The following is a 25,238-nucleotide window of genomic DNA, read 5'->3' as shown; positions in this document are numbered from 1 at the left end:
TGGACCCGCCCTGAGAGGATGCGGTGCCGTGGCACCCGCTGGGACCGGCGCAGACATGACCTCCGAACTCTACAGGACGATCTCCGTGGCCCGGTCGGAGAGGCACAAGAACTTATTCCTGAATTACAGGAACCTTCAGCACTTCCCGCTGGAGCTGCTGAAAGATGAGGGCCTGCAGCACCTCCAGAGACTCTACTTGAAACGCAACTCACTCACCACCCTGGTAGGTCACGCTTCAGGCGGAAGGGGAGGCGTGCCTCGCCCGAGGATTGGGACAGCGGTGAAGGCATTGGCCTTGCATGCGGACCACTCAGGCTCCCTCCCCAGCACCCTCCAGGAGGGATTCCCTGAATGCAAGGCCAGGAGTGACCCCACAATAACACGAGAAACTTGCATGGCAGGTTGGAGCCATAACACAGTGGGGAGGGCTTTTGTCTTGCACGTGGCTGATCTGGGTTCAATCCCCGTCATCCCATAGGGTTCCCCCGAGCCTGCCAGGAGTGGTTTGCTGAGTGCAGAGACAAGAGGAAGTCCTGAGTGTTGGCGGATGTTGGCCAAAAACAAAAATGAAAATGGTGTGGGGCCAGAGGGATAGCACAACAGGAGGATGTTTGCCTTGCACAGGACTGACCCGGGTTTGATCCCCAGCATCTCATGTTTCCCTGAGCGTGCCAGGAGTGATTCCTGAGCACTGAGCCAGGAGTAATTACCCCTGAGCATAGCTGGCTCAAAAACCAAAAGGAAGTCTTACATGTCACAGGGCCAGCCTTTCCCTCCCAGCTTCCTCCTCTGAATGCACACATGGACACCTTCTGTCCCCTGACCTACTGCAGTGAGCAAGCTAGAGAAAGTTTGGTAAAACTGATCCAAACATCCCACCCCTGAGCTCTGCTGCCCACCTGCTTGGGCCTCTACCCTGACTTTGTGACCGCTCCAGACGACCAACGGAGCCAGCAACGAGTCCTGAGCACTGCTGGGCGTGGACCCAAGACCCTTTCTTTGTCCTTAGAAACAGCAATCGCCTCTTTGGGCAGTGATGGGGGGAGCCCAAGCATGTATGGAAGGCCACTCACGTGCTTTCGGAGATCAATTCATGTTGCATAACAGGCAAATATTTTCCTTACACGGAAGACTGTGGCCGAGAAACTCGGGCAGTCTTTTCTTATCAAGGTCAGTTTGTTGGAGCCAAGTCTCCCGGTGGGTCTGAGGGATAATCCCAAAGCAACAGGCCCGTGCCCCATCTCCCATCTCATGGGATGAGCTGGTGTCCTTGCCATCGAGAGCTGGTCCTGGTCTGGTTCTCCCAGTCCCTCGTTCCACTGCTCTGAGTTCTGCAGAGGACTGAGCTCCGCCACACCATCCACCCACCGCCTTAATTTCACTCCCCGTCTGTGGCAAGATCCCGTCCCCTGTGCGCCAACCCCGCTTCCTGCTCGCCATTTGTGCCCCGCCGCCACCCCTGACCCACTCTCTGTATCCCACTGTCCGGTCCGAGGTCTCAACTTTTCGTGTGGTTCCCCCAGTAGGGGCCCAGCAGTGCAGCAACCCTGGTGTCCTTTCACATGAAGAGTTTTGTGCAGGGGTGTCAATGGGCCACATGTCTAAGAGCTCCCTTGTTTTAGCTTAGCATTTTTGAAGTTATCTGGAAGGTTTCTGATGGGGCACAGGCCAAGACCTGGTTCCCGCAAAGGCTCCCGAGAGCCCTGAGTCAAGATGGTGGTTCTCTGTGCCATTTCCAAGCGGACTTTAGCTGGTCTCTCAAGAAACAAGGTTTTCGGCCATGTGAGAACCTGTAACTAGTGAAGAGGTGGGTTTGGGGATTGGGTTGGTTGGGTTTTGCTTCCTTTTGACAAGGTTGGGTCTTGTTGTGTAGAAAATATTTTTGCTCAGGGCATTGGGCACCAACGATTTTACGAAAACTTGACCATGCCAGAATTGTAAGATGGGAGAAGTGAATAGCAGCGGCCATTTCTGAGGGCCTCCTTCCTAGTATTGCTCTTCTTCCTCGAAATCTTTTCACGTTAAAAGTGGCTTCCTGGACTGTGACTTCTCTGGGCCCAGCGAGGCCAGGCTACCTGGTGCCATCCAGCTCTGAGCTTATCCAGCAGTTAGACACGAACAAGCCTTTGGCCTTCTAGAAACTGTGGAAGTGGTAAACTCAAAATGTGGAACATCGTTCCTCTTATCTGGCTCCTCGGCAAAACATGCTCGGGAAGGAGAGAAGGGTCGCCCCAGAGTCCAGTAGGTGTCAGCCAGTGGGGGACACCCTGGGAAGTGTTTCTCCCGGGGGGAGGGGGGTGTGCAGCCAGTACTATACAGACTTCTCTCCAGGGTGGTATTGGTTAAAAAATGCCAGCACAGGACACCAGTTTGTTAAGCTTGTTGGTTCCCGGTGAGTCGAATTTCCTGCACAGAGAGACAAAACTATGAGGAACCAAGACCAGCTTGCAAAAGGCATTTTCCAGGGCCCGGAGAGATAGCACAGCGGTGTTTGCCTTGCAAGCAGCTGATCCAGGACCAAAGGTGATTGGTTCGAATCCCGGTGTCCCACATGTTTCCCCGTGCCTGCCAGGAGCTATTTCTGAGCAGACAGCCAGGAGGAACCCCTGAGCACTGCCGGGTGTGACCCAAAAACCAAAAAAAAAAAAAGGCATTTTCCAGTTTCAGACTGTCCATTTCTTTCCCCTACATGTGGTGGTTTTTTTTTTTTTTTTTTGAGCCACCCCTGCTGGTGCTCAGGACTTGCTCCTGGCTCTGCACTCAGGAGTCACTCCTGGCAGGGCTTGGGGTGGGGGGACCCTGTGTGGTGCTGGAGATAGAACCCAGGTCGCCCCTGTGCAAGGCCAGCATCTTCTGTGTGCTGTACTAGAGCTGCTGTAGGCTTTTACTCACGCAGAAGTCATGAATGAGACGTGGTCACAGATTGTGCCAAATTAATTCAGTTTTGTTTTGAATTTCCAGCCAGAAAACCTTGCTCAGAAGCTTCCGAATCTTGTGGAACTGTGAGTCTATTTCTTGACTTTCTTACCCGAACTGAGTGGAGAGAATCCAGAGTTACTGGGACGAATAGGGCACGATTTGTGCATGTCAGAAATGCAAGCGGAAGAACCAAGATTCTCCAGGCCAGCACCAGCACAGACTGTCCGGTCTAGAGAGTTTGTTTCCCTGGCACTGGGCATCCCAAAGCCGTCCCTCCCTTGACCCCTGCAACCAGATCCAACAGCAGATGCTACTAGTCCTAGTGCAAGAGTACGAACTTGGCAATGTTGGGTTTGGTCAAGCTAACAAAATACAAAACCATCTTTGTTAGCTGCTTCTTTTTTGCATGTGCCTCTCCATCAGTTGGGCTAGGAAACCTTTCTTCTATTCTCTCTGGTCCCCAGGGTGCAGAGGTGGCTGAAGGCTAATGGAAAGCATCGCGTGAACCTTCCTAATTTGTGTTTGGCTGATCCCATTTTTCAAGGGACTGACTGATCAGGAGGAAAGATAGTTTTCTTTTTTGTTGTTTTTTGGTTTTTGTTTTTGAGCCACACCTGGTGACGCTCAGGGGTTACTCAACCTGGCCTTGTGCTCAGAAATCACTCCTGGCTTGGGGGATCATCTGGGACGCCGGGTTCAAACCTAGGTCCGTCTTGGGTCAGCCACGTGCAAGACAAATGCCCTACTGCTGCACCAGCACTCTGGCCCCAAGAAAGATACTTTTCTTTCTGGCAAAATAGGTTTAGCTTTGCTATTTTTGTACACGTGATGATATTTTAATACATGATATGAAGGGCTCAAAATAGAGACTTGAAGCCACCTTGACATGTCATGGAGTCGCTGCTGCAATGGTGCTGAGATTTTGCGCCTGTGGATCTGTCCTAAGTTGGTATTTGTAGTCTGGCTGTGGTTTTTGTTAACAGGTACAATGAGCCCTGTGGATTAAGTCAGGAGATTTCTTTTTATTTTTTCCCCTTTCTGAATTCTTTGTTTTGCTTTGTTTTGTTTTATTTTTCGGGCCACACCTGCCAGTGCTCAGGGGTTGGGCCTAGCTCTGCACTCAGGAACCACTCCTGGCAGGCTCAAGACACCCAACGGGATGCCAGGGAACAAACCCACCTCTGCTGCATGCAAGGCAAATGCCCTTCCTGCTGTACTATGGCTCCTTTCTGAATTTCTGGAATAATTCTCCTTAAAAATACTCTTTATAAAAAAAAAAAAACTCTTTATGGGGCCCAGAGAGATAGCACAGCGGCGTTTGCCTTGCAAGCAGCCGATCCAGGACCAAAGGTGGTTGGTTTGAATACCGGTGTCCCATGTGGTCCCCCGTGCCTGCCAGGAGCTATTTCTGAGCAGACAGCCAGGAGTAACCCCTGAGCACTGCCGGGTGTGGCCCAAAAACCAAAAAAAAAAAAATTTTCTCTTTATGGGCTGGAGAGATAGCATGGAGGCAGGGCGTTTGCCTTGCATGCAGAAGGTCGGCAGTTCAAGTCCCGGCATCCCATATGGTTTCCGTCCCCTGCCCCCGAGCCTGCCAGGAGCGATTTCTGAGCATAGAGCCAGGAGTAGCCCCTGAGCGCTGCCGGGTGGGACCCAAAAACTAAAAAAGAAAAAAATTCTCTTTAAATCCACTTAGTCATCATAGTGGTCAGTCATGATGAAAGCAGGGCTGGGTGGTCAGTGGAGGTTAAACTGCAGGAGCCACACAAATAGCATTTCCAAGAGCTCACTTAGTGGATAAAATGACAGATCATTATGCCGGCGCCTCCCAATTGTTCTGACGCTGAAGTCCACACCTTTGTGTTCTGGTCCGAGCCTGGCTCTGTCCGCCTCTCAGCCGGGCTGTCGCCTTCGTCCCTTCCTCTGAGGCTGGGACGCAGTGGGCAGTGTATCGGGTGCTGCTCTGCCTTGTTCTGCCCCTCCATAGCAGGGTGTCAGTCCTGAGCACAGCAGGTGTTGCCCCCAAATAGGAAACAAGCGAGGGGATCTGTGTCAGGTTTTTTGTTTTGGTTTGGTTTTGGTTTTGGCCCCCCCCCCCCAGTGACGCTCATATGCACTCAGAAATCACCCCTGGCTTGGGGGACCCTATGGGACGCTGGGGGATCGAACAGTGGTCCACCCTGGGTCAGCTGCGTACAGGGCCAACGCCCTACTGCTGCGCCACTGCTCTAGCCCCGATCTTTGTTGTTTTAGATTTTTTTTCATTTATCATCTTCATTTTGCTCATTCGTTATTTTATTTCTGTCTTTGGGGATTGGAGTTCTTGGTCTTTGGGTTTGGTTTTGTTGTTAGGCGGCGTGTTTGGACTATGCCCTGCAGTGCTCAGGGCTGGTGGTGCTCTGGCAGCACGTGAGGTGTCAGGGATTGAGTCCACAGTGGGTGTGTGCAAGGCCAATCCCCTCCCTGCTGTCCTTTCACCCCCTGGCTGAGTTCATTGGCTTTTTTTTTTTTTCATCTTAAAAAGTCCCATATTGGGGGGCTGGAGAGATAGCATGAAGGTAAGGCATTCGCTTTGCATGCAGAAGGACGGTGGTTCGAATCCCGGCATCCCATAGGGTCCCCTGAGCCTGCCAGGAGCGATTTCTGATCTCTAGCATCCCATACCCTTTGTTCCAAGCCTGCCAGGAGTAATTCCTGAGAATTAGGAGTAACCTCTGAGCACTGCCGGGTGTGGCCCAAAACCCCCCAAGAATGGTTCCATTGCCAGAATGACCCTAAGCCCAAATAAATAAATAAATAAAGCACATTATGAAGATTTCTTTCTGAGGTGAAAGAGAGAAGGCGATGGGTCTGGATTTTTGTTTGGGGCCCAGCAGTGCAGACTTATTTGTGCAAATGCCTGCTGTTGTTGGATCAGCAGTGGTGGACCGGTTTGGTCTGGAACCTGGGACCAGAGTCTCCATCAGAGGGCGCCAGAGTCCAGGTGTTTTCTCGGGCTGGCCTGGACCTGCCTGAACTTTCTATTTAATCAAGGAAAGAATTTGATTCCTTGTTTATGAAATTTTTTTGTGTGTGAAATAAATACAGCACCTTGACATTTACGTGTTCGCTCTTGAGACCAGGAGGGGTGAGGGAGGAAAGGAGGAAGGGAGGGGAGGGAGGAAAGGAGGAAGGGAGGGGGAGAGAGAGAGAGAGAGAGAGAGAGAGAGAGAGAGAGAGAGAGAGAGAGAGAGAGAGAGAGAGAGAGAGAGAGAGAGGAGAGAGAGAGAGAGAGAGAGAGAGAGAGGAGAGAGGAGAGAGAGAGAGGAGAGAGAGAGAGGAGAGAGAGAGAGAGAGAGAGAGAGAGAGAGAGAGAGAGAGAGAGAGAGAGAGAGAGAGAGAGAGAGAGAGAATGTGATGCGTACGTACTCAGTAAGCAAATAGCTGGAAACAGCTTTGATTATTTTGTGAAGTTAACCCTTTCAAAACTCAAACTTGCAGTTCCTTTACTCAGAAACTATTAATTGATCTTTTACCTAGTCAGTATTTTGGAAAACCTGACTAATAGTTTTGAATTTTTTAGACTGAAATGTTTTTGATTTACAAAGTTCTTCATAGTTGGGTTTTAGACTTACAGTGTCCCAGCCCCAATCCCACCCCCAGTGTCCACTCCCTCCACCCACGTGCCCAGAGTCCATCCCATGCCACCACCCTGCCCCGAAACCTGCCGGCATAACAGGCACCTTCTTGAGTTTGGGGCTCATGATTTCATTGTTGTCGACTCTGGTTTGGGTATTTAGTTCTGTCCTTTTTTGTTTGTTTGTTTGTTTTTGTTTTTGGCTCACACTCAGTGACTCGGAAATCGCTCCTGGCTTCGGGGACCATAGGGTACACTGGAGATAGAACCCAGGTCCGTCCTGGGTTAGCCCCGTGGAAGGCAAACGCCCTACTGCTGCGCTATCGCTCTGGCCCCAGTTCTGTCCTTGTTTAACACTGCCAATGCGCCTGAGTTTCCTTAGCCTCTGACCACTGTCATTCTATGTGTTTTTCTCTTCCACTCTATTTCTTTCCTTCTCACCTGAATACTTTTAAATGAACTAGAGACAGTGCTTGGAAAAGAAACTGTCAATATAAAAATACCTGAAGATATCTCCTAAAAATCCTAATTTGATTCAGGGACCAGCAAGAAAGTACAGTGTGGAGGGAAGGCGCTAGCCTAGCACACAGCCAGCCCAGGTTCTATCCCCATCATCACGAGCACTGCCAGGAGTAATTCCTGAGCACAGAGCCAGGAGTAAGCTCTGAGCACCATTGGTTATGACCTAAATTCCCCCATCAAGAAAAAAGAAGAAAGAAAGGAAAGGATTCTAACTTTATTCATAGCAAAGTAAAACCCAGTCTGTATTTTGGATGTCTTTATTTTTAACTAACTTGGTAAATAATTTTGAATTTCTGATTCTAGCATAAAATTGTTCTCGAAGGGGCCCGGAGAGATAGCACAGCGGCGCTTGCCTTGCAAGCAGCCGATCTAGGACGTAAGGGGGTTGGCTCGAATCCTGGTGTCCCACATGGTCCCCCGTGCCTGCCAAGAGCTATTTCTGAGCAGACAGCCAGGAGGAACCCCTGAGCAACGCCGGGTGTGGCCCAAAAACCAAAAAAAAAAAAAAAAAATTTTTTTTCTCAAAGTATTATTCGTGACGTTCATAATATTTTATTTTTCCTGTATGCTTGGTGTTTTATTTTTTCTTCTGGATTTTGGTTTTTGGCCAGCACTCAGGGGTTCCTCCTGGCTCTACGCTCAGACATCACTCCCGGCAGGCTCGGGGGACCATGTGGGATGCCGGGATTCGAACTGCAGTCCTTTTGTATGCAAGACAAACACCCCACCTCATGCTCTCTCTCTGGCCCTTACTTGGTGTGTTTTTAAGGGACATTTTAGGAAGTGCCCTAAGCGATGATTGAGTGGGTAACAACTGGTGTCTTTCTCTCCCCCAGATACCTTCACTCAAATAACATAGTCGTGGTCCCAGAAGGTAAAACAAAACAAAACAAGCAAACAAAAATAACCCTCCCACTTTCAGTTATCAGTTATCCTTAACTTTGTAAGTGTTGCCTTAGAATAGTGCTGCCATTTATTTCTTTAGATGTTTCAGCTAGAATTAGAGAATTTTGACTGTGAGACTACCTTTATGGATTCCGCAGTCTTTCCTTATCAGTCATTGACAGTTACGGTTTAAAAATAAGAGGCCTTTAAATCGTTATGGTGATAGATAAGTCATTATTAGATGAGTTATTTGGCAGATAACAAATGGCACATGTAAGTGTAATAAAATCAGTTAATAAATATAGGTAGAGGCCGGAGCGATAATACAGTGGAGATGGCATTTGCCTTCTCCATGGCCAACCTGGGTTTGATCCCTGACATCTCACATGGTCCCTCTGTACTGGCAGGAGTGATTTCTGACTGCAGAGCCAGGCGTGTCACCTGAGCATTGCAGAGTGTGGCCCAAAAACCAAAACAATTGCCGTATATTTATCAAGTATTTAGCAGCCCATGCCTATGTGCTTCACTACTTTATTTGTCTGTTTTATAATGTTTTCCTGATGGAGTTAAAATTTATAGTACCGACATACAGTTGAGTTTGTGGGCCAGAGCGTTGTACAGCAGGCAGATAGGGCACTTTCCTCACACACAGACAACGCTGCAGAAGTGACCGGGAGTCAGGGGTCACCCCGACAGGTGACCCCTAAACACAGACCAGGAGTGATCCCTGAGCGCAGAGCAGAAATGAGCCCCGAACACTGCCAGGTGTGGTCCCCCCAACAAGCCAATTATTCTCTTTTTAATTGTTTTTATTTTGGGGCCACACCCGGTGACGCTCAGGGGTTCCTCCTGGCTATGGCACTCAGAAGTCGCTCCTGGCAGGTTTAGGGGACCATATGGGACGCCGGGGATCTAACCACGGTCCATCCTAGGCTATCACGGGCAAGGCAGATGCCTTACTGCTTGCACACAGCTCCGGCCCCTCTATTTTTAATTTTTTTGATTTGGGGGGCTTTGGGGCCACACCAGATGCCACTCAGGGTTATTTATTCCTGGCTCTGTACTCAGAAATCATTCCTGGCAGGGTTGGTGGACCATGTGGGATGCCGGGGATCAAACCCAGGTCTATCCTGGGTCAGCCACGTGCAAGGCAAATGCCCTACCCGGTGCGCCCCCTCTTTTTCTTTTTCTTTTAAGTTCAGTTCCACCTGAAAGTTACACGGCCAAGACCAGACCAGAGCCTGGGCCATGAGCGTGGGGCTGTGGGCCCCATGGGTGACGTCCCCAGGGCTCCACTCAGCTGGGCCCCCCTTTCGCCCCCTCTGCTCCTTGTAGCCATCGGGACCCTCGGAATCTCCAGTGCCTGGACCTCAGCGGCAATGCCTTGGAGATCGTCTGCCCGGAAATCGGCCGTCTGAGAGCGCTGCGGCATCTCCGGCTCGCCAACAACCAGCTGCAGTTCCTGCCTGCCGGTGAGGAGAGCGTGGCCGTGGCCGTGGCCGGGTGGGCCTGGGCCTGACCTGGTCACGCTCCTGTCCCTGGTCCTGTCTCCTCTGGGGGTTGTCAGCCAGTGCAGTTCGTGTCTTGCCCCCTGAAGGCGGAGCGAATGCTGCTGAGCAGTCCTTCAGGCCCCTGCCCCCCAGAGTGGGGTGTTGAGGTTCTAATCCTGGTAGAACCCCACTCTGGGTCATAGCCCGGGAGATCCCTTCACCCAAGGCCTCTTCCAGACTGGATTTCACCTCAGTGAATGGAGGCGATTCCTCTTGTTTGTTTTCTGAGACATACCCACAGTGCTCGGAGGTTCCTTCTGGCTCTGCACTTGGGAATCTTGGCAGGGATCAGTGGGAATTGAACCCCAGTCAGCTGTGTGCAAAGCAAGTGCTTTACCTAGAGCTCCACCCACCCCCCATTTTTTGGATTTTGGGTAACACTCCTGGCTCTGCACTCTGAATTGCTCCTGGCAGGCATGGGGCACCCTACGGGATGCCGGGATTCGAACCACCATCTGTCCTAGTTCAGCTGTGTGCAGGGCAGACGCCCTATCGCTATCTCTCCTGCCCTAACTCCCCTTTTTCGTTAAGCGTTTTTTGGGGGGAGGTGGGCACACTCCATGGGATTCAGGGGTTATTCCTGGCTCTGGGCTCAAGAACCACTTCTGGCACGTTCAGGGACGCTGCAGATCAAACCTGGACTGGCTGTGTGCAACGTCGGCCTTCCCCACAAGGCCACTGCTCCAGCCCTGCGGTGCTTCTTACCTTGTGATCACTTTCCAAAGTAGCCGTGTACACTTCTGTCACTTTCTAGCAAGCCCCTGAACGCTGAGTTGGAGCACTGCGCGGTCATCTGTGTATGGTTGCCGGGGCGTGGTCGGTGCCGTGTGGTTGCCGACGTGCGGGCTTCTGGCCCTGTTCGTCCTGGTGCTCCTCATTCTCCCCGGTGTCCCGTTAGCGACTCTTCCTACACTGCCCTGCCCAGGAACCCGGCGCTGCTGTGTCCTGCCGGCTGTTGGGGACAAGCCGCTCACCCCGGGCTGCCCACGTGCGCCTTCAGTTTGGACCACGCCTGCATGACCATGATGGAATCTATCGTCGTGGTTTGGGTTTTGCTCAGGGTACCGGAATCCAGCCTGATGGGCCCCGTGCCTGCTGTCCTCAAGCACGCCAGCTCCCAAAGCTGCTCGCTTTTAAGCTCACTTTCTGGGGAGTTTGTTGTAATTTCCTTTTTTTTTTTTTTTTTTTGTGTGTGTGTGTGGTTTTTGGGTCACACCCGGCAGTGCTCAGGGATTATTCCTGACTCCAGGCTCAGAAATTGCTCCTGGCAGGAACGGGGGGACCATATGGGACGCCGGGATTCGAACCCGATGACCTCCTGCATGAAAGGGCAAAACGCCTTACCTCCATGCTTTCTCTCCGGCCCCCCAGTCCTTTTTTTTTTTTAAGCTAACTGTCAGTTTAAGAATCAGCCGGAGAACTCCTCTGTCCGGCTGGACTCAAGCTCGCACATTCCCGCTGGACAAGCAGCGAGGCGCAAGGAGCGTTTTGATCTGTTTGGAAGCCTTTATGCCTCATGAGTCCTTTATTGTTCTTTTTCTCTTCTCAGCCCTATCTTTGTTCTCGTCCTTCCTGTTACGGAAGGAGAGGGACCTTTATTAGGCTGGGGTCCCCGGAGGGGACTGCGCCATCTCCCGCTGGCCAAAGCCTCCCAGCCCCGCCGTGCGGGCGACCGCAGAGGGGGCGTAGTACCTGCCTCGAAGGACCCTTGAAGTCATGTTCTTGGTCCCCACCATCTTGCACATAAAGAACTTTCTCCGAGCTGCCGGGCACCACCACGGGAATGATAAAGAGGAAGAACTTCGTACAGATGCCTTTTCCACATTTCTAAAGCTAAATAGATCTCATCAGGCCTCCCTCAGCCTTTCAATGGGGGGGTGATAATTGCCACTTAACAAGAAACCTTTTGAGACGCTTTTCCTGGCTTCTGCAGCCTCCTGCCACCCGCGCCAGATGGACGACCGCTGCGTCTGTGTGTCAGAAAGTCCCTGATGAAGCACTTATTGAAAAACATTGAAGGTTCACTCACACAGTCCTGTAAAATATCAAAGCAGCGTGATTTGGGGGGATGGGGGTAGGCCACACCCAGTAGTGCGCAGATTTCTACTGGCTCGGAGCTCCAAAATTTCTCCTGGCAGGCTCAGGGGACCCTATGGGTTGCTGGGGAGTCAAACCCAGTCAGCCGCGTGCAAGGCAAACGCCCTCCCCACTGTGCTAGCCTGAACATACTTCTTTTTCCCCTGGTTTTTGGGCCACACCTGGGTGTCGCTTGGGTTACTCCCTGGTTTCTGTGTTCAGAAATCGCTCCTGGCAGGTGTGGGGGACCATATGGGATGCTGGGATTCGAACCACCGTTGGTCCTGGGTCAGCTGCTTGCAAGGTAGACGCCCTGCCACTGTGCTATCTCTCTGGGCCCGCGAACATAATGTTTTGAAGACATACATATATTAAGACTTACTAGAAGTTGGGCTGGAGAGAGAGCATAGCAGTAGGGCATTTGCCTTGCACACGACTGACTCAGGATGGGACCCCGCTTCAATTCAATTTCCAGCATCCCTATCATCCCCTGAGCCTGCCAAGAGAGATTTCTGAGTGCCACTGGGCGTGGACCCCCCTAAAAACCCCAAACAACAACAAAAAGAACTGAAGTAGAAGTTCTGTTGTAGAGCCAGGGCCCAGAGTGATAACCCAGCAGGGAAAGGCACCTGCCTTGATGCCTGACCTGGGTCTGATCCCGGCATCCCATAGGGACCCCTCAGCAATGCCGGGAGTGACCTCTGAACTTAGGAGCCAGGAGCAGTGCCACCACCTCTGGTTGTGGCCCCAAAACAGAGCCATAGCGCAGTGGGGAGGGCATTCCCCTTGCGTGCAGTCGGCACAGCCCTGATCCCTGAGCCTGCCAGGGGGCCGGGGCTCAATAAGCAACAGAAAATGCCCAGAATCCCTCCGCTCTATCCCTGGGACTCCTGTTGTAGTCCACACTCGGCCTTTGTTCCACAGCATTCTGATAGCTCCGGCGCAGACACTCCCCCTCCCCCCTCCTCGGGCCATTGGCCCGTTGGACTGGTAGTCTGGCCATGCTGTGTCAGTGTGGATTCCTCGCCCTGGTGCCGGGCCTCGCGTTATGACCTAGACCGCTCTGTCTTGTCCACAGAGGTGGGCGACCTGCAGGAGCTGCAGACCCTTGACCTCTCCGCCAACCGCCTGCGAGCCCTGCCCGAGCGACTCCACCTCTGCCTGGCCCTGCAGTGCCTCACTGCCGACCACAACCGGCTCCGGAGCCTGCCGCGCCACCTCTGCCAGCTGCCCCGCCTCAACGAGCTCTCCATGGCTGGGAAGCCGCCTGGCCATCCTGCCGCTCGGGTGAGTGTGCCCGCCATCCGGTCGTGTGCTGTGGTTCCATCCCTTTGTCTCTGTTGCTCATCACCGTCCCCTCTTTTTTGTGGAGCCAATGCATCAAGTGAGCTTTTTCGTTTGTTTTGTTTGGGGGGCCACACCCATCAGCGCCCAGGGGTTCCTCCCTGGCTCTGCCCTCAGAAATTGCTCCTGGCAGGCACGGGGGGAGGGGGGTGGGGGGATCCATATGGGATGCTGGGAATCGAACTCGGGTCCTCCAGGGTCGTCGTAGCATTCACTGGTTTGGGACAGACACCGTGGTGCTCCAGTGGTACTCCAGATCCAGGCTTCATTCATGCCTGGAATGCAGGAACCCGTCCTGCCCAACTGTCTCTCTGGTTCCCACCCCTGTGGGGGTATTTTTTGTTTGTTTGTTTGTTTGTTTTGTTTTTGGGCCACATCCGGTGTGCTCAGGGTTCCTTCTGGCCTATGCACTCAGAAATCACTCCTGGTTTGGGGGACATATGGGACGGCTGGGGATCAAACTGCCATCTGTCCTAGGGTCAGCCGTGTGCAAGGCAAATGCCCTACCACTGCACCACCGCTCTGGCCCCTATCGGGGTCTTATATTCTGAAAAAGGAAACTTTGCCAGAAGGTTGTTTGCAGATAAAATGCAGGAGAGATGATTTACTCTGAGACCAAGGAACCTATTATGGACTCTGCATGGTGGATAAACAGGGCACCAATGCGATTCCAGTGATGTTGAGAAGCAATTTCTACGTCCATGCCAGCGTCAGAGCCCTTGCTTTGCAAGAGTGAGGTTGTTGCGGTCGATCCCCAGGCCCCCAAAAAGCCAGAAACGTGAAGGATTTCAAAGCGAGCTGTGCTCCTTCCTGAGTCACCCTCAAATGCATTAGCCCTGAAAGAGCCCGCTGACGTCTCTTTCTTTGTGCTGGGGACTTGAATTCGTTTTTTCATTGTTTATCGGTTTGGGGCCACACCCGGCGATGCTCAGAGGTTCCTCTTGGCTGTGTGCTCAAACTTCACTCCTGGCAGGCTCAGGGGACCCTGTGGGATGCCTGGGGATCAAACCCGGGTTGTACAAGGCCAACGTCCTCCCTGCTATGTTCTCACTCTAGCTGCTGAATTTTTTTTTTTATTAAATAAGAATGAAAATGTGAAGCTCTGAGGCTGGAGAGATAGCATAGCAGTAAGGAGTTTGCCTTGCTGTTTGACAAGTACAGGAACAGACCCCCAGTTCAAATGCCGCATCCCATATGATCCCCCGAGCCTGCCAGAAGTCAATTTCTGACTGCAGAGCCAGGAGGGAACCCCTGAGCAACCGCCAGGTGTGACCCCAAAAAAAAAAAAAAAATCTAAAATAAGAAGAGGAAGAGGAAAGAAAAAATAGAGAGAGAAGAAAATATAGAAGCTCTGGCAGAATTCCCAGCTGTCCCAGTCAGCACCCCGAGGGTTCTTAGAACTTTCTAGAGTGAAAGGTCTCAGTAAACAGAGGGCAGTGATGTGAATGGTTCACATCGTTCTGACGTGGCACAGCAGCACCCCAGAGGTCTACAGTTAAAACATCTTCAAGGACACTTGAAAATACGGAGAGCCCCGGGGACCACTTGGAGCAGTGATGAATTGATTCTTTACCACTTACGGATTCCTTTTCTCAAAAGATGATTGAATTCTCAACTTATAAAATTAACAAGATAAAATCATTTCTCTTCAAGCTACGAGACTGACCCATTTTCCAAAATGCAATATAAGCGGGGATTGTCATAGGTTTTCTGATTTTTTGGTTTTGGGGTCTACATCCAGCAGCATTTTAGAGGTTACTCTGGCTCTGCACTCAGAAATCACTCCTGTCAGGCTCGGAGGGACCCTATAGGATGCCAGGGATCGAACCCCTGGTTGGCACGTGCAAGGCAAATGCTCTCCTTGCTGTGTTATTGCTCCGGCTCCTGGAATAGTAGTAGGTTTCATTTTTAAAATGTTGTTATTTTGGGGGGCCACATCCAACGGTGCTCAGGGTTCCTCCGGGACTCTGCATACAGGGTGGTGCTTAGAACATCACTTCGGGGTACTGAGAGTAAAACCCTAGGTCAGCCATGCGCAAGGCAAGTGCTCTCCCCCGAGGTCCTGTGACTCCAGCACCCCCAGTAGTAGTAGGTTTTAAAGAAGAGATGTGGGTCCACTGCAGAGCCCAGAGATGGTCAGAGAAGGCACCGGGCAGGCCCAGGAACCAGCCCGCGGCTGCACTGCCCCCTGCAAGTGGCAGGCCCTGGACATTTCTTCTTTTCCCTTTTTCTCTTTGTCTTTTGGAAGGAAGGAGTGTCCTCCCCAGCCTGCCGGGGTAGTCCCTAGTTTGGGAAAGTCCCTTGACTGTAGCGTCAGTCGCTGATATTCTGGTGCTCAGAACTGTGCTCGACTACGAGTCGAACCAAGTCAGTCACGCCAGAGACTGGGTTTGCTTCTGGAATCAGCGCCTGGGCCTCGCTTTCTGTGAGCGGCGGGATTCCCTCCAGTGAGCAGTGTGCGAGATCCCGGTGACACAGGTTCTGAATTCAAGATGTCGAACATGACCCAGCCGCTATGGTGACAGAGAACACAGCTGGCTTCCTGGGTCGGTCGGTGGCCTTGTCCTGCCCTCGTCTGCCGCTTCCTCTTTCTGCCCAGTTCATGGGATGAAGGAAGGAATTTTGTTTTTTTTTTTTGGTTTTGGAGCCACACCCGGCGGTGCTCAGGGGTTACTCCTGGCTGTCCGCTCAGAAATAGCTCCTGTCAGGCACAGGGGACCACATGGGACACCGGGATTCGAACCAACCACCTTTAGTCCTAGATCAGCTGCTTGCAAGGCAAACGCCACTGTGCTATCTCTCCGGGCCCGGAAGGAATTTTCTAATCGTGGGCCAAGCGAAGGCACCGGCTTGCTCCTGCCCATGGCCTCACTTTATGCCGACTTTTAAGTAGATCAGTTTGGTGGGAAGACCCGGGTTTGATCTCCGACTCTTCATAGGTTCCCCCAGAGCCCCTCAGGAGTGACTCCTAAGTGCTAAGCTAGGTATAAGCTCTAAGCACCACCCGTTGTGGCCCATAAACCAAAACCAAGAAAGAGGCACCAGGTGAATCCAAAACCTTCTCTAATCCCCAAACCAAAGAGCCTTTAAGAAGTTGCCACTGCCCAGGCCAGAGCAGGCGGAGAGGTCACTTGCCTTGCACACACGGCCACCCAAGTTTGATTCCCGACACTCCAGAGGGTGCCTTGAGCCTGCAGGAGGGACCCTGAGTGCAGAGCCAGGACACGGGCCTGAGTGTGCTCTGTGCATCCTTCTCAACTTCCCCCCCAAAAAGACTCCAAGGACAGCTCTGAGACTGCAGACACACGGGTTTCGTCAGAGAGGGTTTTTGTTTTTATTTTTGTGTTTGGGCTACACCCAGTGGGCTCAGGGGTTACTCCTGACTCTGAGCTCAGGAATCATTCCTGGCAGGTTTGGGAGAACATATGGGAATGCCAGGGATTGAAAATCCGGTTGGGGGCCCGGAGAGATAGCACAGCGGCGCTTGCCTTGCAAGCAGCCGATCCAGGACCAAAGGTGGTCGGTTCGAATCCCGGTGTCCCATAGGGTCCCCGTGCCTGCCAGGAGCTATTTCTGAGCAGACAGCCAGGAGTAACCCCTTGAGCATCGCCGGGTGTGGCCCAAAAACCAAAACAAAAAAAAAAAAAAAGAAAGAAACTCCGGTTGGCCCTGTGCAAGGCAAACGCCCTTCCCTCTGTGCTCTTGCTCTGGCCCCGAGATTTTCAGGGGCAACGCAGAGGGCCCAAGAACCAGGAGAGCACGGAGGGAACATGCCTGGCACTTGGCCCACTGTGGTTGGATGCTCACCAGAGCACTAAGGGGTTTGTTCCCCCTCACCTTCCAGAAGGCCTGTCACAGTTCCCAGTCAGTCCCGTGTGTTGTGTGTTGAGCTCTGCCTTCCCCACCATCACATCCTTTCTCTCCCCTCTCCCCCAGACTTAGGTCGCTCCCCAGAGCTCCAGTACGTGTATGTGGACAACAATGCGTCCCTGCAAGGGCTGCCTTCCTACCTCTACAACAAGGTCGTGGGGTGCAGCGGGTAAGGCCTCAGCCCCGAGTCCCTCACATACACCACTCTGCCACAGCCCACGCAGCTCTACCATGTGGCATGCGCGATGCAACTCAGTGCCCAGAGGAGTGAAGGCCGTGCCTAAACTGGCAGTGTAGTGCATAGTAAGTAAACTGAGTCAGGGAGTGATAGCACAGCGGTAGGGTGTTTGCCTTGCACACACGGTCAGCCCAGGACAGACCCGGTTCGATTCCCGGCATCCCATAGGGTCCCCCGAGCCTGCCAGGAGCGATTTCTGAGCACAGAGCCAGGAGGAATCCCGAGCGCTGCCGAGTGTGACCAAAAAACAAACAAGTAAACTGAGTCAGCCCATAATAAGGAGAAGGCAGCCAGGTGCCCGCACCCCCAGCTCCTTGGGGCTCTGACATTGCCACTCTGACCCCCTCTGTCTGTGAGGCAGATGGGAAGGACCGGGTGTCTCCTGACAGAGCCTTGAGGTTCCAGCTGTCCATGAGAATTGGGGGGAGCAGCTTCAGTCTCGCTAGCGCCTGAAAGTGAGTCCTCCAGTGGGTTGGGAGCTGGGGCCTGGGGCCACTAGAGTCAGCTCATGGCCTTCTGCTCTCTGTGCACTCAGCCCCTCCGCTCGCTACAGAACCACTGAGTCAGCTCAGCCAAAGGGATTGGTCTGGCCCTGGGGGTTCGACTTTCTGGGGGGCTGTGTTTTCGAGGGGCTGGGGTATCTCACCACCTCCTCCTGAGCAGGACCCAAGATCTGTGAGGCTCCCTGAGGAGAAACTTGGTGGTTACCTTAGAAAGCTCCCTCGAGGGGCCGGGCGGTGGCGCTAAAGGTAAGGTGTCTGCCTTGCCTGCCCTAGCCTTGGACGGACCTCGGTTCGATCCCCCAGTGTCCCATATGGTCCCCCAAGCCAGGAGCAACTTCTGAGCACATAGCCAGGAGTAACCCCTGAGCGTTACCGGGTGTGGCCCAAAAACCAAAAAAAAAAAAAGAAAAGGAAAGCTCCCTTGAGCCCAGGCCCCACTGGCTGATAAAATCCTCAGAGCTGGTGGATGGGCGCATCTGCACAGAGGCTGCCTCATTAAGCCCCGAGCGGTTCCCCCACACTCGAGCTTGGGCTGATGTGGGTGGGACATGGAGCCGGAATCCGTCTGTCCGTCTGTCTGGCCGCACTGCTCTCCCACTACATCCGGCTTGGCTCTTGAGCTCCTAACTCGGGTCCCAAAAGCCAGCAGTATAGACAGAAACCAGCCAAACGGTCCCTTTCCTGGGTGATAATGACCCAGTCAGTGCCACAGGGCTGGACATCCCAATTCATGTCTCTTTAAGGGCTCGCCTATAGACTCTTCTGCCATTTGAACACTTGCTCTGAAATGAATCCCCACCCAGGGGCCAGCACCATAACACATGGGGGTGGCGTTTGCCTTGCATGTCCCTGGCATCCCATAGGGTCCTCTGAATCTGCCAAGGTGTGATCTCTGAGAGCCGCCAGGTGTGTCACAAAAACAAAAAATAAAACAGAAAAAAGATCCCTCCCGGGGCCGGGTAGGTGGCGCTGGAGGTAAGGTGTCTGCCTTGCAAGCGCTAGCCAAGGAAGGACCTCGGTTCGATCCCCCGGCGTCCCATATGGTCCCCCCAAGCCAGGGGCGATTTCTGAGCACATAGCCAGGAGTAACCCCTGAGCGTCAAACGGTGTGGCCCAAAAACCAAAAAAAAAAAAAAAAAAAAAAAAAAAAAAAAAAAAAAAAAAAAAAAAAAAAAGATCCCTCCCAAAAATCTGTTAAGTTAGGCTTAAGGATTGCCGAGCTGGTGGACCAGAGCACACGGGGTGTCTGTTCCCTCCCCCACTCTACCCCACCCACTGCCCTGCAGCCGTCCGTCATTCTCCCTTCCTTCTCTCTCCCTTGAGTCTGACCCACCCCGGGAACCCTAGGCCTCATTCTGGTTCTAATTTGTGCTGCGTTTGGCCACATTTCGGGGCACAGTTGCTTGGAGACGCGGCCTCGCCTCGTGTGGGTGACCATCACCCAAAGTATCTTTGTCAGCAGCATCGTTGGTGTTTTTACTTATTTGCTTTTTATATTATTTATTTATTTGTTTGTTTATTTATTTATTTTGGGGGGGGCCCACAGCTGATAGTTACTCACAGCTGTGCACTCAGGATTCATTCCTGGGACCACGTGGGATACCAGGGATCGAACCCGGGTTGGCTACGTGCAAAGCAAAGGCCCTCCCCACTCCAACCGCAGCAACAGCATTTGTAGAAGCTGGTTGGCTCAGCCACGCAGAGGGAGGGTGGCTCCCTGATGGATCCTCCCTCCGCCGTCCCTCCACAACCCTCTGATACTCTGACATTGTCCTTCACCGGCCGAGAGTGACCCTGGGGTGGTCTGGAACTCTCCGCTCTCCTCTTGGAGTGCATCCCAGTCCTCGAAGCTGACTGAAGTGTCACCTTCCCGTGCCTCTCTCCGTGCGGCGTGCCCTCCAGTGAGCACAGGACAGCAGATGGGCCCTGACCTGAGCCTCAGGTGGCTGATGGTCAGGCAGAATAGAGGTCACAGAGTGAAGAGGACAGAGACCAGTTTCTTTGTTTCGTTTTATTTTGGTTTTTTGAGCCACACCCAGCAGCGCTTAGGGGTCACTCCTGACTCTACACTCAGAAATCGCTCCTAGCAGGCTCGGGGGACCATAGGGGATCCTGGGATTCGAACCATCGTCCTTCTGCATGTGAGGCAAACACCCTACCTCCATGCTATCTCTCTGGACCCAGAGATTGGTTTATTAAGACTCAGCACTGAAGTCCCCAAGCCTGGGGACAGCGTGCTATTTACACATTTTCAGCCTTGTATTCAAAGCACATCTCTATATTCTTTTTGTTCTTCTTTTATTTATTTATTTATTTACTTATTTATTTATTTTGGTATTTGGGTCATGCTCGGCAGCACTCAGGGGTTCCTCCTGGCTCTACGCTCAAAAATCGCTCCTGGCAGGCTCAGGGGACCCTGTGGGATGCTGGGATTCGAACACTGTCCTTCTGCATGCAAGGCTTGTTGCTTCTTAAGAGCAAAGGACAGACGTATTGGAACTCCTGAATTTGTGTGTGTGTGTGTGTGTGTTTTGACTCTCATATCTGGGTATAGGTTCAATCCCAGTGTGTGTGTGTGTGTGTGTGTGTGTGTGTGTGTGTGTGTGTGTGTGTGTGTGTGTGTGTGTGTGTGTGTGTGTGTGTGTGTGTGTTTTGACTCTGATATCTGGGTATAGGTTCAGTCCCAGGCCCCCATATGTTCCCTGAGCACTGCTGGGTGCAACTCAAAACAAAAATACAAATAAATTGAGGGGCCAGAACAGTGATACAGCAGTAAGGTGTTTGTCATACAAGCGACTGACCTAGAATGGACCTCAGTTCGATCCCTGGCATCCCAAGCCAGGAGCGATTTCTCAGCGCATAGCCAAGAGGAACCCCTGAGTGTTACCAGGTGTAGCCCAAAAAACAATAAATAAGTAAGTTGAACAATCACTGTTTTGCCACCCCTGATGTAGGTATGGCCAAACAGCAGATTATATCTTGGCATGTTGATAGAATTCACACTGTCTTTCCCTGCTGAGCGTCACCCGGAGAGGCCTCGATTTCCTGGGTTCCTTCACTAGAAACAAAGCTTAGAGGTGCTGGGAGAGACCAGGGGTGAAGGCCCTTGTCTGCAGGCCGCTCACCCTGATTTGATTACTGCCAGGGGTTTGTCTCCCCCTGTGGAGCTGTTCGAGGTGGGAACAGAGCCTCGCCCTGGGCTGTGGGGTCACAGGTGAACACCCCGGAAGAAGCGAAGTTGGCTGCGCTGAAAACAGGCCCGCCTGCTACTCTGCGGGACCTGACTCTCGTGTGTGTCTGTCTGCAGCTGCGGGGGGCCCCAGCCAAGTCTCCGAGGTGACCCTGCTGGCCTTCTCCTCTGGGCAGCTCACGGTGGCCCTCCCCTCCGAGGTGAAGACTGTGGGGACGGAGCTCGACCCCGTGCTCCCGCTGCATGAGCTGAGCCTCCGGGCACTGCACCAAGCCGGCACCGGCTCCCTGAGAGGTGTGTGAACCCTGGAAAGGGGGAGAGCTGCTTGCTTGGCCGGAAGCGTGCGGGCGAAACTGCAGAGAGAGAGCCGCACACCCGTGGGGCAGTCCCGGCCTGAAAGCTCTTAGTGAGTCTGGGCTGGGAGTCAGCCAGCGGGCCTTGAGCCACGGCAGTGCTCCTTCCTGGCACTGGTGGTGTGACCCCTGCTGTGCTGGGGTGAAGCCACAACCAGACACACACACACACACACACACACACACATGCCACAACCACAGACACACGCCTCGTAAGCAAGCCATAACACACACACACACACACACACACACGTAATCTCTGGGCCCGTGGGGAGGGTATTTGCCTTGCATGCGCTTGACCTGGCTTCAGCCCCCAACATCCCACAGGGGCCCTCGAGCCCTCCAGGAGTGATTCCTGAGCACTTCCGGGTGTGGCCCAAAGTCCAAAACTGAAAGGAGGCAGCAAGCGTCTCTGCTTCTCTTCGTAGGAGAACACATTGTTTGTTCTGTCCCATCTTCAGGAAGATGCACCACTGGAAGCTTCCAGAGCACACTGAAAATTCCTGGGAGAAGGGGCTGCTAGAACCATGTTTAAACTCCGTGGTCTGCGGGCAGCGTTATGCTTTCGCAACCCGGCCTTTTGCTTTTGGAGGTTTTTTTTTTGTGGGGGCCACACCGGTGGTGCTCAGGGATAACTCCTGGCAGGGCTCAGGGGAGCATAGGGGGCTACCAGGATTTGACCACACGTAAGGCCAGGCCTTCCCTGCTGGGCCCTCAGTAGTCTTCTTGGCACTCAGAGCGGCAGCACCCAGGGTCGACACAGACAAAGCAGGAGCCAGTTCAGAGTTTCTGGCCCCCTACTTTGCTGGGACGTGGGTGCCAGGCGCTGGAGGATGGTTCCCAGGTGCCAAGAAAATCCCTTTCGAGCATCTTCAGAGCTGTTCTGGCCGCTCTTGGTTTTCCAGAACCAAAGGAACAAAATCAAAGGCCCCCGTGGAAGCAGCAGCCGGGGCTGGAGCAAGAGCACAGCGGGAGGGCATTTGCCTTGCACTCGACCGTCCCAGAGGGTCTCCCGAGCACGGCCAGGAGTCAGCCCTGAGCACTCCCGGGTGTGGCCCGGAAACAAAACCCAGGAAGTGCCACATTCTCCGAATGCCTCCGGAGCTCACCAGAACGTCCCTCTTTTCGTCTTGCAGACTGGGCCGTGCTGTCTCCCACTTCGTTACCCAGAAGCCTCCTGGAGCTGCTGCGCTGTCCCCTGGGCCACTGTCACCGGTGTAGTGAGCCCATGTTCACCATCGTCTACCCCAAGCTCTTCCCCCTGCGAGAGACGCCCATGGCCGGCCTGCACCAGGGGTAATCTGGCACCCACCGTGGCAGACATGGGGAGGGCAGGGGTGGGGCACTGGAAATGGGGAAGGGGGTGCGCGTGGTTCTGCCGAGGGAGGGGCTTTTCTTGGTGGAGGTGCTCTGGCTCTCTGCTCGGGGTCACTCCTGGCGGTGCTTGAGGGACCCTATGGCATGCCAGGGATTGAACCCAGGCCAGCATCCTTCCTGCTGTGCTGTGGCTCTGGCCAGAGTCTCTGTTCCAAGAGCTGTTTTCCTGCTGCTCCCTGTCAGAGTCTTCACGCAGCAAGTCCAGTACAGTAGTCATTATGGAATGGACCTCCTGACCCCTTAATTCAGTGGTCCTCAAACTACGGCCTGTAGGCCACATATTGTATTTGTATCTGTTTTGTTTCTTCATTGCAAACTAAGATCTATGCAGTGTGCATAAGAATTCGTTCATAAGTTTTCTTTTTACTATAGTCAGACCCTCCAATGGTCTGAGGGACAGTGACCTGACCCCCTGTTTAAAAAGTGTGAGGACCCCTGCGAATGGGTGCCCATTCTCTCAAAGTCAGGCGCAGCTGTGCACGGATGTGGACATACATGTCCATGTGTTGGTTTTCATTGTTCTTTGGTGGGTGGACCGCACCCGGGAGCACTCAGGGGTTCTTCCTGGCTCTCAACTGAGTAATCGCTCCTGACCAGCTCCGGGAACCACACAGGATGCCGGGATCGAACCAGGTCCATCCCGGATCGGCTGTGTGCCAGGCAGATGCCCTCCCCTTGTGCTCTCGCTCCAGCCCCCACGCTGTCCTATTACTCCAGCCCCAGATGATATCCCTCTGCGTTGCTATGGAGAAGGCATTCTGTGCATTGGCCTCAGCTCTTCAAAGCACCGTTTGTGACTGAAAAGCAAATACCTGTAGCTCAGGAGCTTAGGGCTAAAACTGGAAAGCCGTGATCCACTATTGCAAGGTTGTTTTTTATACTATTATCTTAGGGTTTGTAATATAGTTGGTTCCACTTGCCAGCCATGTCGTCAGGTAGTGCTTGGTGGGGCCAGAGCCCACAGTCCAGTGGGAAGGACGTTGGCCTCCTGGCCCTGAGCACCACCGGTGTGTCACCCAAACAGATAAGCAGACAAATAATAAGAATAACGTTCTGCCAGAGCAGCAGCACGGCAGGGAGGCATTTGCCTTCCGTGCCCTGAAACTCTCGTTTCTCCGGGGCATCCGTGGCTAAACTGGAGGCATGTGGCCAGCACACCTTTCCTGCTGTTTTCTCTCTGAGCCACACCTAGTGACATTTCACAGTTGATTTTGGGGGTGGCAGGGATCAGTTCAGGGCTCCATGCAGCTCCACGCTATCTCCGAGTGCTGAGCCAAGAGTAATCCCTGAGTGCCTCTGGTGTGACCCAAAAACAAAAACAAAACAGACAAAAAAAATAGGACCTTTACACAACTATCTTGTTCTTGTTCTTGTTGTTTGGTTTGGGGCCCCCACCCAGCAGTGCTCGGGGTTTACTCCTAGCTTCTGGGCACTTGAATTATTCCTGGCGGGCTTGGAACACCTTTGGGATGTTGGGGATTGAACCCAGGTCAGCCTTATGCAAGGCAAAACCACCTTCCTCGCTGTGCTCCCACTCCAACCCCATATGGTTTCAAAGGGGCATGTTGGTGCAACAGGACGGCAGAGAGCGCACTTGGCTTGTCTGCAACGGAGCCAGGTTCAGTCCCAGAGGGTCCCCAAGCACCACTGGGAGAGGGCCGTGAGTGCAGAGCCAGGAGTAATCCCTGAGCACCACTGGATGTGGCCCCCAAAACAAAGAGCTAGGCCTCATCTACCCTCACCCCATGTCCTCTCCCCTCAGCACAGGCTTCTGGGACCAGAAGAGCCAGGCTGGGCCCTTGCTGCAGCTTCTTTCCTGATAATCAGGACCAGGATGTTGGGGGTCCCAGGTCTGCAGCTCTGGCGGTGACCCAGCCCCTCAAAGTGCTGTGGCCCAGTGTCATCCTCAGAGAGTTTCAGGCACCAGAACTGAGACCAACCCACTGGCCTGAATGTGGAAGAAGGCCAAACCTCCGGGGTCTCTCTCACCCCCTCTTCCTCTCCCTGTAGGACAGCCATGAGCTTCATCGCCTACTGCTGCTCCGTCCGCTGCCTGCTGACCTTCGACCTGCTCAGCTGACTGCCGGACACTGATGGTTACTCTCATGGGTGCCAGGAGAGCCAGGTGATAGGCACCAGCCTCCCCCTTTGGACCTCTTGCTGGCCTGGACTCTCAAAAACGATGCTCTCCTCTGCCCCCGCATTGGAATAGATCCCAGATTCCGGCTCAGTTGTGTGTCCCCCTCCCCTGTGTCTTTCTACCTGGGCACCCCTTGGCCACCATTGTGCTCGGGGCATTTGCCTAGCTCGGTTTGTGGCCCTTAAGAACTTGGGCTTAATACTGGCCACATTCCCTCAAACAGGGCTACCCCAAAGATTTTCTTCTCTAAGTTTGGTTCTGTTTGGGGGACCACACCTGGCAGTGCTCAGAGCTCGGGGATCCCCAGAGGTACCGGGTCTGAGCCATGTTCAGCTGTGGGCACGACGACACCCTGTCCTATGGCTCTGTCCTCCTGGGAATGTTTTCCTCTTGTCCAGCCCAGGGTCTTTCAATGGAGTCAAGGCCTGAACTAAGGCAGGTTTGGGCTCGGCCGAGAGGGCGATGTTCGGGGTCTAGCGCCTGGTCAGAGGCCCCTGGGTCTGGGCTCTCCATGTGTCCCACGCATGGCTCAGTCGGCTGCCTCGGCCCCGACTCACCCACATCGGAGACAGTGGCATGTGTTCCTTTCCTGAACAGTCGCCATGCCAGGTAGAGAAATGCAGCCCAGAGCCCCCCAGCGAGCTTACTCCAGGGG

General features: G+C 53.3%; 1 protein-coding gene across 1 annotated transcript; it reads left to right on the top strand.

The window, feature by feature from the left end:
* On the top strand, positions 1-24,820 carry LRRC28 (leucine rich repeat containing 28). Its single transcript, XM_049782725.1, is given in 10 exon segments — positions 1-223; positions 2,962-3,002; positions 7,894-7,931; positions 9,278-9,289; positions 9,292-9,414; positions 12,647-12,829; positions 16,819-16,969; positions 20,847-21,007; positions 22,203-22,362; positions 24,454-24,820. Coding segments are annotated over 10 exon segments (1,107 nt in total). The 5' UTR covers positions 1-55; the 3' UTR covers positions 24,524-24,820.
* The last annotated feature ends 418 nt before the right edge of the window (positions 24,821-25,238 follow it).

Source organism: Suncus etruscus, chromosome 11 (genome assembly GCF_024139225.1).
Source record: "Suncus etruscus isolate mSunEtr1 chromosome 11, mSunEtr1.pri.cur, whole genome shotgun sequence".
NCBI classification, from domain to species: Eukaryota; Metazoa; Chordata; class Mammalia; order Eulipotyphla; family Soricidae; genus Suncus; species Suncus etruscus.
The sequence above is the reverse complement of the archived record's forward strand: the minus strand, read 5'-3'. Positions and strand labels throughout refer to the sequence as shown.